The sequence below is a fragment of the Xyrauchen texanus genome, chromosome 18, assembly GCF_025860055.1.
Source record: "Xyrauchen texanus isolate HMW12.3.18 chromosome 18, RBS_HiC_50CHRs, whole genome shotgun sequence".
Classification (NCBI taxonomy): domain Eukaryota; kingdom Metazoa; phylum Chordata; class Actinopteri; order Cypriniformes; family Catostomidae; genus Xyrauchen; species Xyrauchen texanus.
In genome coordinates, this window is record NC_068293.1 from 11,844,305 (window position 1) to 11,858,144 (window position 13,840).

The following is a 13,840-nucleotide window of genomic DNA, read 5'->3' on the forward strand; positions in this document are numbered from 1 at the left end:
TGTTCTAGTAATAATTCATCTCAAAATCAAAAGAAAAAATTATTAAATGGTACTTTGCTATTTAAGAACCATTAAAGGGATAGTTCACCCAAAAATGCAAATTCTCTTATCATTTACTGCCCCTCATGCCATCCCAGATGTGTATGACTTTCTTTCTTCTGCAAAACACAAACAAAGATTTTATGAAGAATATCTCAGCTCTGCAGGTCCATATAATGCAAGTGAATGGGTGCCAACTTATTGAAGCTCCAAAATCCACATAAGGGCAACATAAAAGTACTCCAGATGACTATGGTGGTTAAATCCATATCTGTTTGAAGCAATATGACAGGTGTGAGTGAGAAACAGATCAATATTTAAGTCATTTTTCCTTCACTTTCACTATCTACTTATATTTTTGATGATTTGTGCATATCGCCCCCTACTGAGCAGTAGTTAAATAAATATTGATCTGTTTCTCACCCACACCTATCAAATTGTGTTTGAAGGCAAAAATCTTCATTTGTGTTCTACAGAAGAAAGTCATACACATCTGGGATGCCAGGAGGGTGAGTAAATCATGGGATAATTTTCTTTTTTTGATTAACTATACCTTTAAGTTATTTAGCATTGTAACATTATTTCCATAATCCAAGTCCCACATTTTTCTCATGTTTTTATAATGTCTTTATACTGATTTAAATAATAATACAAAATTATTCCAGTATATTTTTAAAGTACTGCACTACAGTAATGACAATATAATGACAATGAACATTGAGAATAATGGAAATAATAAATCAAACTCAAAAGTAGCATGGCCAGTAGAAATACATGAGAATTTGGGGGTAAAATGTGCTTATAAAATCACAATGCAAACAATTGTCATAAAAATGAGTTTCTTTGCACAAAATATATTTAGCTAAAATGTGGCCTGGACATGTTTTCACAAGATTCCCCCTAGAAGTCTGCTCAGAACTAATGGTGGTGTTTTGCTTAAGACAAAGCCTCAACAGACAGCGAGAGAAAGTGACAACAAGATTGACAGACAATCACTAGAAAAGAGAGAGAGAGAGAGAGAGAGAGAGAGAGAGAAGTGATAGGGTGGTAGGATGTTTGTAATTGAGAAATGCAGGCTTGCTAGAGCTTTGTCGAGAGCACATCTGTGTTTATTTATGCGTGGTGCGTGATGCGCTTGGTTAAAGTCCTGTGTTTTTTCTGAATGGGACAGCTAGCTGTGGAGAGCGGATCAATGGAGAGAATGTATTTGGGGTAACGGTGTTTTTTTTAGGTCACTTCCCAGCATAAGCTCAATAAGCTATAAATACTACAGCTCATTTTGATTTGGCCTGTCTGATCATAGACTGCCGCTGGCTTGTTTGTAGCAGATTTGTGTAGTGTATGCTCACTATCGTAACATCTACGTCACTGCGAACGAAGGGAAACACACGTATACACATGACGCAGACATCCACAGCACATAGAGCACACAAAATTATACAGCTTGAAAGCTTATTCACACCAAATCTGACGTGTCCAACAACAAAAAGCATTTTTGGTTTGAAAATATTTTTTTCAGCAGAACAAATCACACTGAATCCAATGTTGAATTTCTAGCATTCTCTAGAAAAGGTTTAGAGGTATTGTTTTTCTTCATGCAATAGGCCTACATTTAGGAGTGCACAGCTCAATTGGTCGCCGATCTAAATCAGCAGATATTTTTCTTAAATCTGTGATTGGTGATCGTGCCTAGATTCAGGTCTGATCTTTTTTTCTTTAACTTTTTTTTGCTGCATGCACAAAATCCCACATACACTGCTACTCTAATGAATGAGCACTTCTCAGCCCTTAAAGCATGACCCCGCGGCCACTGGAGCGTGAGTTATAGGCAAATAACTAAGCATTTGCAAATTTACACTTTCAGACATGCTGTAATTTAGATGAATATGCCAGTTTGTTTTAAAAAATGTGTGCATGTTAAGGTGCCGTTTTTAAGATTCATTGTGGTAGTAATTCTGACTCAATGTGCCGTTAGACACAGAGCAGGCAAAGATACTTTAAACAGATGTAAAAACAAATTAAGCAACCATAAAATATGCAAATACAAATCTGAGTATACGTGATGTTGAACAACTCGTGATAGTGTGTCGACGAGACTGTTTATGTACATATATATATATATATATATATGTACATAAACAGTCTCGCTCGACACACTATCACGAGTATATATATACATATACATATATATATATATATACACACACACACACACACACACACACACAATGGCAGCCAAAAGTTTGGAATAATGTACAGATTTAGCTCTTATGAAATACATTGTTACTTTTATCCACCAAAGTGGCATTCAACTGATCACAATATATAGTCCGGGCATTAATAACGTGAAACATTACTATAACAATTTGAAAATAAATGTCCAAACTTCTTAAACTACTTCAAAGGTTTATCATTAAAAAATCCTTCACATGCAGCAATGGCAGCTTTGCAGATCCATTCTTCATTTTCACCAAAATTAGATTATCTTCAGAAACATACATCCTTGTCTCTCCAACAACATGTTAGAAACAGCCCAAGCTGTGTTACTAGTAGTTCTAAAGTGATGTTTTTGAGAGGCTTGGACACATCTTTTGTTTTGAACCAGCAACAGCAGATTCCGATCCGTGGCATAAGAAAGTAGTTCATGCACAAATTTGTCTTTTATGACCGTCCTCAGTTTTTCCTAATTTTTATTTACTTGTACATTGAACTGTTGTATATAAACAATATCACACGAGCAAGACTGCGATATGGCCCTGTGTCAGCACTGCCTACGGCCGAATCACAGCAGTGCTGATGTAGGGCCATATCGCAGTCTTGCTCATGTGATATTGCTTTTTTATATATATGCGAATGCTTTCTCATTTGGCCTTAAATTTCCTGATCGGTGCACCACTAAATACTTTATGGAAACATATTTTGAAGCTGAAGTTTGTAATTTCTGAGACACTATGGCTGTGACTCTACGGATTTTAAACAAATCGAACAGGACTGGAAAAGTCGGTCAAAGTAAGATGAGTTTTATAGTGCAACAGAGACAGCATTACAGATTGAGAAAATCAACCAACGAATCACTTACTTATAGTTGTCACCAGGGGCGTAGAAATCATTATAAATGAGGGTGACATGTCCCCCTCACTTTTAGAAATAACAAACTTTTTGAGAAATAATAATTACATTTTAATATGTTTATTTTGCTTAACTGTAGTGTAAGGGAAAAAGCTCAGCCGTTTGCCAAAACCGATGCCTTTAAGACCCAGTAGAAGCCTCTGCCATCTGGTTGATTTGGCAGTGGGAGGAACTAACTCAAAAGCGGCAATCCCATTGGCTCACAGTACACATTTTGATTCAGCAAATCAGTTCAAGTGAACGCAGACAACGTGATTAATATTAATGAGTCCAACAGCCTACAACAACAGACACTGACCTGCAAACTACACAAGACGTGAGCGAACAGAGAAGTCATCTTTAACTATTGTAAGTTAATGTTGTTAAACAAATAAAAACATTTTATATTTTGGCGAGTTTTAAATCCCTGACCTCTTTATTGTTAGTCTTTTTCACTGAAATACTGAATGACAAATAATGTCCCATGTACAAAACAAAACCGAAGCCACAAAACTGAAGGGGCCAGACATTCAAGATTCCTTTCAAAGAGTCATATATGTGATAACAATAATAATATGTCATAGTTTATATCTAAACACTATACATTTCTTTGACTTTTCCATGTTTTTGCTTGGCTATTATATTGAATTGAAATGAATGGTAGTGGTGATGTTTGTGGCATATCTATTTTAGCAAATAAATAAATAAGATCAGTGACCAACTCAACAGTATAGACAGACATGCTCTCTTTGAAATGATATCACATATATAACAAAAATAATAAAATCTTTAAAACTGTATTGTGAAGAGAGGCTGATGAGAACGCCCTGTCTACACCGGGTGCATCCGTTGATGCAACGCAATTGCTGGTGGCTGTCTGTGGCTTGTGGACGTGTCAGCACAAACTTTCTAAACCGATTTTTTGTGTTGTCGGCAGTAGTAGAGTCTTGAAAAATTGAATGGGACACCAATTTTCTGTCGACACAATGTGCCACAACGGACACATCCAGTGTAGAGCGCATCGTTGATTAGAATGGGTTCTATTGCTTTTGACGTGACACGCCGCTCACGTTCAGTGTAGAAAGGGTGTTAGACTGTCTACCCCCCCAGTTTTCAGATTGTTTCTACACTACTGGTTGTCTCTTTATATTAAGCAGGGACAGAAGAAAGTATGTTAACACCAAAATATTTACACTCTTCAAGAATACAATGATTTTAGGATGAAGTTTTTCAGGTAACTTTGGGCCTGTTCACACCAATGTCCAATGCAACTGAATGACCTAAACCTAACCTGAATTTTAACAATGTTTGTGAACATTTGTTGTAGCCAAACAAATTACACCGAATCCAATGACCAAAATCAGTATTGCAGTCCTTACCAAATAAATTAGACAGAATTTTGATGACAAATTTTCGGCACAGTCAAAATCACATTTTGATACCTAAAAAATTATTTGTGTACCTGGTTCAGTTCCACATATTTCTTGGGATCTCTTGCAGGAGATAGCGTGGTGCTCTTGTTAAGCATACTGCCTTTAGGCCCACAAAGCCTCAGCCGTTGGTGCTGGGGAACCAGGGAGCCCGTCTGAGTCAGCTTACACTGGAACATTTGATGGATGAGCACATTCTCACTAGCTGCTCAGGGGGGAAGAGAAATAAAACAAACACAGTGCTTCACACTATTAGATCTTAATTATGGCATGTGCCAGAGCTAATTGTCTCCCCTCATTTAAACCATCCCCTCGAACACCCTCACAAACAAAATAACAGGACTCCATTCAAATCTCGATGTGCACACACATGCCTGCCTCTAGCCGACCTTTGACCTGCTCAACAAGGGGAGAGTAGGAGGTATATGGAGAGAGGGGACGCTAACATTTACAGGAAATGTGTGTCAGTGAAGGTCATAGTGGACACATGTCAACATATCACATTGTCCACAACTTTACTGACTAGGATGCCTTTTCAGAAGTGTCACAGTAGCCCAGCTGTTATCAAAGCTGTGCAACTTTGCTGTATTTTGGCCACATTTTATTGCGCCCGACCCTAACAAACTAATTAAGGCAGTAATCAAATGGGCTCTCCAAAAATGTGCTCTCTCTCTCCCATCTAGTTTTCCATTTTCTTTCTAATTTGGATGAAAGTGGTGGCTAAACTACCACAGTTTCATTGAAGTTACAATAAATATGGTGACTATGCTGTTTTGACAGAAACTATGGTTTCCAGTGGTGACCATACACAAATTGAGTCAGCTATAATACAAACCCTTACCTTTCATAACAAACAAGATGTTTTGTGGCAGAACTTCCCTGTTCCTGTCCAATGAGCCGGTCAGGTCATAGGTCATCTGCAATAAAGGACACAAACACACGTGAGTGGAGCACTAATAATAGCCCTCGCTTCCAGCATGACGTAGAGTGTTGACTCTTCAGAGGATTTCTGGGAAGACTGTGACTATGAATTAATGTTTGTGTGAGAACTAAGAGACCCTGGCTAAGCAAATGACCAACAACTCGGCATGAGCATGTGTGAACATGCAGATCCCGCAACCCACCTTGCCAGCGTAGTGAGTGACGGTAAATGATGGCCCCTGGTCTTTGGGTGGGGGGTTCCCGTTGCCGTCTTTGGTTGTGAGGGAGACGGTGTCCATGCAGGAGGAATCCAGCTGTACCTGCAGCCGCTTATAAAGGTTCATTTCACATGGCCGGAGGGATTGACTCTCTTCATCTATGATACACAGCACCCCTTGAGGCTTCTGTAAAATGCATACACACAGTTGCACTGAGGGCTTTTTGCTGTAAAACATGTAACGTTCAGTCAGTCGGTCATTATTATTATATACACCCTCAACAGTGTGATCCGAATGCTGTATATTTTATATTCAATGGTAAATTCTACAAGTTTAGTGGGCATTCAACAAAAATATTTGACCACAGAATGCCACACATATTGCACAAAATAGTTTGTTTTAATGGTTATAATAATAATAATAATTTTTGTTTAATAATTTTTATTGATACTTTTCGAAATTGTAAGTACATTTAAAATGTATATTTCTCTCTCTCCGTCCAACATCTTTGATTTATTTTTTCACTAAGCTTTTTACATTTACATTCAGGGAATGCCTTTTGTGCAAATGATACATGCAATGCTGCCTTAAGGCCTCTGCAATCAAAACAATGGATTCTTATTAAGCCATTCACACCTGGAGCGAACATTCACGTTCTGACAAACATTCTAAAAGTGTTTATATATACTTTTTCACCCGGTATTGAAATTCCCTGACCAATAAAATATGAGCTTTAGATTAGAAGCTACCGTGGTGCTGGACACTGTGTCCCTAGCAGCCTCGGACTCATTGGTTAGAGCTGAGCAGGACCATAATTTTGGATTACACGCCGCCTTCACATTCCCAGTCTCAGCATTCCCATAGTGATGACGGCTCAGACTGTCCTTCTGTTAGCTCTCAAGACTGGTCCACCACAACCGTTGCCGGTTCAGAGGGACCTATTGTCACAGCTTTTGCACCCTTCACCGGACAGGTTGAAGCTGTACGCATGGCCCAGTGGTTGAACAGGTGCTCTCACAATGTTCAGCAGGAGTAAGGAACACTGCAGCTCCATCAACACGTCTCTCCTATGCCAGTAAGTGGAAACTCTCTGTTTCATGGTGTACAAATCGGTCTCTTAATCCAGTTGACTGTCCTATCAGTTCAGTGTTGGGTGTCCTATCAGCCACACCAGAGGTGTTCGTGGCAACTACATACCCTCAATGTCTCAGGTGGGGGCTCCAGGTTAAACTCTGGCTTAACCCAAGGTAGTGTCAGCCCATTTCGTGCACCACCCTATACATCTTGCTGCATTTCGACATGATGTCAATGCTTCCCGTGTAGCCCTGTGTCCAGTACAAATGCTGCAACAATATGTGTCGAGGACAACTTCATGGTGTACCACTGATCGGTTGCTTATTTGTTTTGGTGCCTGTCAGAAAGGTGCGCCTTTGTCCATGCAACATCTAGCTCAGTGTTTCTCAAACACTGCACACTAGTGTGCCATGAAAGATTGTCAGGTGTGCTGTGGAAAATTATAAAATCCCACAAAATAAATAAATGCATGAAAAAAATGATAATTTAAGGGATCTAAACTCCTCACCTTTCAGATAAATTTGCCATTTTTAAACCATAATCGGTCACTTTTGTGATTGTGAAGAGCAATCATTAATGTGTAAATGTGACTGATATTTATATGCGTTAAGGGTCTTTCACATGACTTGCGTCAGCGCTGCAGGATACATTGAAGTATATGAAGTGACTTTACTCCAAAGTGTTTTTCACACACACGGTTTTGCATCACCAATAATATCTTTGAGTATTAAGCAACAAGAAATATTTAAAAACTGTCCAAATTTGTGGAGACATTGAATGTATCATAATTTATTTTAATGAAATATTACCTTTTCTTTTACGAATATCAGAGACCCCAGTTAATAAACTCATTTAAATTCACCAAGAAAATGCTTAGACCTAAACATAAACGAGTCATTTTATTACTTTCTGCTTTCAAAGCAACTGCAAGCTTTTGCAAGGTCTTCCAAATATATGTTTTCAATGTTTATTGTGCACACTTCCCGCTTTTTTATGTGGCAAACTCGTAAAATTGCCCCTCTTTGATTCCTTCTGCAAGTCTTTTCATGTGGAGGGCAATGCGGCACTTGACGCTGACATTGAACTGAGCGTTGACGCTGCGACACAACTCGTGTGAAATGCGCTTTACAATGATAAAAGAGAATGATTAAAACTCAAATGTATTATTGTCTTTTCTGATAAAATCCATACTCAGCAGTTTAAATAGGCTAGTTTAAAAAGGATACTGTAGATCTGCTTTGCGTTTATAATTCTTATACTGAAATTAGTAGATTTGTAGCCTTGCAAGTTTTAATAAAAGAAAAGGTAAGGACGTTATTGAAACTCACTGTTATTAGACTGTTATTGTTGTCTTTTTAGATGAAAAATCATGCTCAGACTAAAGAAAGACTATAGATCTGCTTTGTTCTTTTAATGCTTAAATACTATAAAGTCTCTTGGTAGATTTCGGTTATGAACAACTCAATAATGAACTAACTCACTTATATCTCATAAGACGCTCATTTGTCGCCTAGTGAAATTTCCAGAAGGGGTTACTGAACTAATCAGTTAATAAAATTTAACACATTTGTGAAACAGAAGCAAGCCTAACCAAAATACTCTTTATTTTGCAGCTAATTCTGCACAATTGTAAACTTGAATAAACTTGAATCACCAAAATAATTGGAATTGGTGCTTTAACTTATTCTTAAAAAACAATGTCCCCAGAAAATTTTTCGTGGACCAGTGATTGGCCTTTTTCACCCCTCATGAGTTTGCATCCCTGTCATCTGATGTGGCATTGCAAGAACTAATCTACAAATTAGAAAAGAAGCACATTTGTTGTTTTTTCATTACTCATTTAGCACTCTTGCCACTAGTGACCTCACACAGCGTTGCCTACCTATGTCACACTACAGTTTTTGTATTTTTTTGAATAGCCAAATTTACAAAAAAACACACTACCAAGATGGACATGGACAAGTTCTTGTAAAGGAAAAATATTGACGATGGTTATCCTATGTGGGATAGTGGTGTTCTGTAGAATTTTTTAGTCGTCAATGTGTGCTGTGGTAGACAAAAGGTTGGGAAACACTTGTCTAGCTCATTGGGTGGTGGACACCATTTACAATGCATATCATTCGGTGGGCCATACAGATTCAACATCTGTTAGGTGCCATTCAACTCGTGCTGTGACTCTTTCATGGGCAGCACTCCATGGCGTAACCCTTTCTGACATATGTATGGTAACCACATAGGTTTCACCCTGTACATTCACAAGATTTTACAGAATAAATGTGGCCTCTATTCCTTCAGTCAGCTCTGCTGTACTTCCAGCAGAATCTATGTTGTATACTGCATTTTGTCCTAATGACTTAGCTGTATTTGTCATCCACTATGTTTTTTGTCATCCACTATGTTTTATGGTGGTGTGGAACAATGAAATAGAACATTGATTACTGGCGTAACCATGGTTCTATCAGGAAGACACGCAGGCTTGAGTGAAGTTTGAGATACCATTTATTTGATAGATGTAAAACGGGAGGTAATGTCTCTCTCTTTGGCGTAGGCCCCGTCCGGCAGTCCGAGGCAGGGGCGAGGAGCCTACCCCCCGCGGGACGGTGGAGGTTGCAGTGTTAGCACACCGAAACAGCAATGTGATAGATTGTGAGTGGACTTATAAAGCAATGGCTTACGTGCGATTGGCTAGGAGTTACCCAGCTAATGATGTGATGATGTACACCTGCTGGTCTTCCCACTAGATCTACGCTCCACTTCCATTTCTATGAATAGCGGAAGATCGCCAGAGTCTCTGGTCACTTGGACTACAAGAATGACTGATTCTACTATCACAGAACTGTTTGAATATGTTTTACCTTTTGATCAAATCAGAAATGTTTTTCATGGCAATTTTTTGCAGGAAAGTTGATGAGAAAACTGATTCCACATGGCAGCAGGTTTGCATGTGACCCAATTATGCATGTGGTTGTTTAGTACTGCAGATTTCCCATGGTGCTATTGCTGGACATTTGGGTGTTAATAAGACATATGACTGCTTTCTTCACCATTTCTTGTGGCCAAAATTTAAGAAATCTCAGTGCATTAGAACTTGTCATACTTGTCTCATAACCAGGAAGCCGAATCAAAAAATTAAGCTTGTCCCATTGTTTCCTATTCCTGTGATAAGTCGATAAGTCGAACACTTGATTATTGACTGTGTAGGTCCACTGCCTAGATCAAAGTCTGGCAATAACTATTTGATCACCGTTATGTGTGCTTCATCACGGTACCCTGCAGCGTATCCTCTTTGTACTATTACAGCAAAGCCCAGAGTGAAGGCATTAACCCTGATTATGTCCATTTTTGGTATTCCCAAGATCATACAGAGGGATCAGGTATCTAACTTCTCTTCTCACTTGTTTTCACAAGTGTTACGGCAGCACTGATCATCCCCAAGGTGGTGATGTCAAGGTGCTTTGGAATGTTTTCATCAGACACTTAAGTCTGTATTGCTTGCTTACTGTATGGGAGATGCATGGTTATTGGGAAGAGGGATTGTCGTGGCTGATGTTGGCAGACCGAGAGGCTGGTCAGGAGAGTATAGGTTTCAGTCCAAATGATCTAGTGTTTGGGCACACTGTTTGAAGTCTGCTAGCAGTGTTGCAGGATAACTGGACAGAGACTGAGCCTCCTCAAAATTGTATAATTTATGTGAATGATTTTAGGCTCAGACTTTATGCGGGTAAGTTGGCAAAATAAAAGCTGCTCACCTCTCAGTCAAAATGCCATAGTTTTTAAGCTGGGCATCGCCTTGTTTGTTGGTGAGTAAATCTGATGGAACATTTCGACTCCATCCCTCTCCCTCAAATGGATTGGCCATTGGTGGTGTACACTGATCGCAACCCTCTTACATATTTACATTCTTTGGGGTGCCCAAATCAACAACTTAACAAGTTGTGTTTCTTATGCACTGGACTTAAGACACATTATAGGCTCTGATAACGTGTTGTCTGAAGCCTTATCTAGAGCCTCCTTGCCCTAAGTCTTTGTAATCACATTATAATTGTTGGGTTGTCCTACTATCTACCCTGCTTGTCTTGTCTTCTTAATTTGCTTCTGCAGGGCCTGTGGTTGATGAAGGTTGGAGTTGGCATGGTGTATGGGTTGGGGCTATCCAAAGGTTTGATTGGTTGTTTTTGTTTTTGCAGGTCTCCTATGGATCCCTTTATTTTTGGAGGAGAGTCTGACGACCCCTGCTGGGCTTGTGGTTTTTCTTCTCCATGGTGTTTGTGGGCTGGTGCTTCATTCAAAGTTGATAAGCCCTGTTCATTGAGCCTAACACAGATTCACCTGTGCGGAGGGAGGTGAGGGCTTTTAAAGGGGTCATGACATGAGAAACCAAATTTGCCTTGATCTTTTGGTATATAAGAGGTCTTTGTATCATTAAAACGTCCTGCAAGTTTAATATTTTAAGACGTCCTCCCCATTCTAAACGAATCATTTATTTAATCAAACTCAAAATACAGCTCGTTCTGGATTCATGGTTAGAAGTGACGTGTTGGTTAGAAGTGATGTAACAGCGTTTGCATATGACCGCCTCCAGCACAACATATCTACGCTATAAGCGCAAGACAACTACGCTCATTTCGTATCGCCGTGCGCCTCACAAGTGTTCAGTCGATGGACAGCGAGCTCTGACAGAGACTACTTGTGCACAGGAAAATTACGATGCCACACAGATGTGCTGTTCCTGGCTGTGGTCAAACAAAACCTCTGAATAAGCTGCCGAAAGATCCAGACGTCAGGGAAAAATGGATGCAGTTTATTTTTTGCGGACGTCCCAGTCACGGCAGTGTTAACTTAAGCGTTTGTTCTGTACATTTTAAGGATGACTGTTTTGAGAACAAATCTCAATATGATGCTGGCTTTGCCAGAAAACTGTTGCTCAAAGATAAGTCCGTGCCGACTATTCTGGGAACAACGACGACGCAAACTGTAAGTAATCTATTTTAAACTTTAAACTACTTTTTAAAGCGCAATTTCATTCATTATGAATAATCACAGTGTTTTTACTTAGTTTACTTGCATATTGTTCTGGCTGGGGGCGTCAATAATTGATACATAGGCACTGACGTTAGCCAATCATAACAGTGGGCGTTAACACTGAAGTCTTAAATGGAAAACGCCCCCAAAACAGACTGTTTGAATCAGAGGATGAGAAACAGGGTGGGAAAAGGTCATAAATCACTAGATTTTAAAAGTTTTTCTTAAAAAAAAATATATTAATACTATAATTGCACCTAAGGGAACATAATAATACAATAAAAAAAACCATGTCATGACCCCTTTAAAATCCAGCTCTCTTAATTCCTGGAGGGCCTCTCTCCAATCCAGACTTGAATTGTTTGGCTTTATCTCTGTTTTGTTATTATTTCATTTCCTGTACATATTCTTTTCCTTTATTAAAATATATTCTTTGAGCCTGTATCCAATGTGCAGTCTCCCTTATTGTTCCTCCAACACAGTTGTAAACAGAAATGCTCTTCTGGCATTGACGCACGTGTGTCAGTTCTCGCGTGTTTCAAATGCCAATGCGATTATGTCACACGCGCATACCACTGCAGAAAGGAAGCATTATTAAGATTTTAAAAAATTTACTTAAATATTATTGTTTTTTTGCACCAAAAGTGATCGTGTCACTTCAGAAGACATTCATTTAACAGTTGGAGCTGTATGGATGACATTAATGCTGAATGTCTGGGATTTTTGGAGCTTCAAAAGAGAAATCTCCATTCACTTTTGTTTTTTAAATTTCACGCATTTTAAGGACCTACTGAGATATGATATTTTTCAAATTTTTCTTCAAATGTGTTCTGGTGAAGAAAGAAAGTCATCCACATCTGGGGTATCATGAGGAAGAGTAAATAATGAGAGAATTTTCATTTTGGGGAGAACAATCCCTTTAAAATAGTTTTAGAAGTATTATAGTCAAACCATAGGACAGACCAACTTACAAATGTAATTCATATCAACTACACATATAGTTGGCATTTGACATGAAATATATTGTAGCTGCTTGTCAGTAAAGGATAAATATGAACACATGAAATAGGTTGCCATAAAAGCCCTCAAATATTTCAGATTATTTATAGTCAGGTGTAGTAAAAATGTGTGTGGGGGGACAGAAAATGTGAGTGAGATTGTATGTGTGTGTGTGTTTGTGCTTGTGTGTGTAAAATGCTATGTCACTGTCTCGCTAAAGGACGGAGTCATTTCATGACTCATAAAATGGTCACAACTGAAAAACAGCTAATAGAGTCACAGCCTAAAAGATGGACTTCATCACATCTTTGGGACACCAAAGGGAATTCAACATGCCTGTGTGGATGTGAGTGATGAGTGTGTTAGCTTGCCTTTATAAAACAGCCAGAGAGCACATCCATTATTGAGTGTGTAAATGAGACTGCACTACCAGAAATTAAAGAGGCAACAGAGGGACTCTTTGTAAAGGGTCAACAGCCTCCGGGTGGGAAAAAAGATTTCCACCTTTCTGTAGAAGTTCTTTCCTTCCCCTCCCTCCCTTCCTGGCTCTCGGAAAGCCGCTCCAACTGTGTACCTGGAAGAAGAAGTCCAGTACCGCTGGCTGGTTGCCGAGGGAGTGTAGTGTCTCCATAGCAACCCCCTCCTGCAGACATTCCTGCTGCTCTTGCTGGAAGAGCACCTCTGTGGTGTACTGCCTGATCCGTTCATTCACCATGTTAATGCACACCTACATAGAGGAAAAACACACAAAAGCATTTGTTAAACATCTACTTTCACAGTATATTTATACTTCACTCATAAATAGAATAGCACACATTTTGCTGATGCATTAACCCATTAGTTCATTTCTCATGCATATATGCTTTTGTAGACACATACGATCACACATATGCGTATGCTTTCCAGTAATATCATAAAAGGAAGACATTGTAATTTAGGTGACCAAGTAGGACAAGTTCTTGATGAACATCCTTGTTGTTCCTGATACAATGTTTCTCTGAGCCAATCAGATTTAAGGTTTAGGTTTAG

The 13,840-nt window shown here is 39.1% G+C and overlaps 1 protein-coding gene across 1 annotated transcript in view; it reads right to left on the bottom strand.

Annotated features, from left to right (window-relative positions):
• LOC127658586 (unconventional myosin-XVI-like) overlaps positions 1-13,840 on the bottom strand; it is a 288,117-nt gene that overhangs the window by 63,265 nt on the left and 211,012 nt on the right. The window contains 4 exon segments of the mRNA XM_052147955.1: positions 4,610-4,782; positions 5,419-5,494; positions 5,702-5,902; positions 13,386-13,538. Of these exon segments, the coding sequence (XP_052003915.1) occupies positions 4,610-4,782; positions 5,419-5,494; positions 5,702-5,902; positions 13,386-13,538 (603 nt within the window).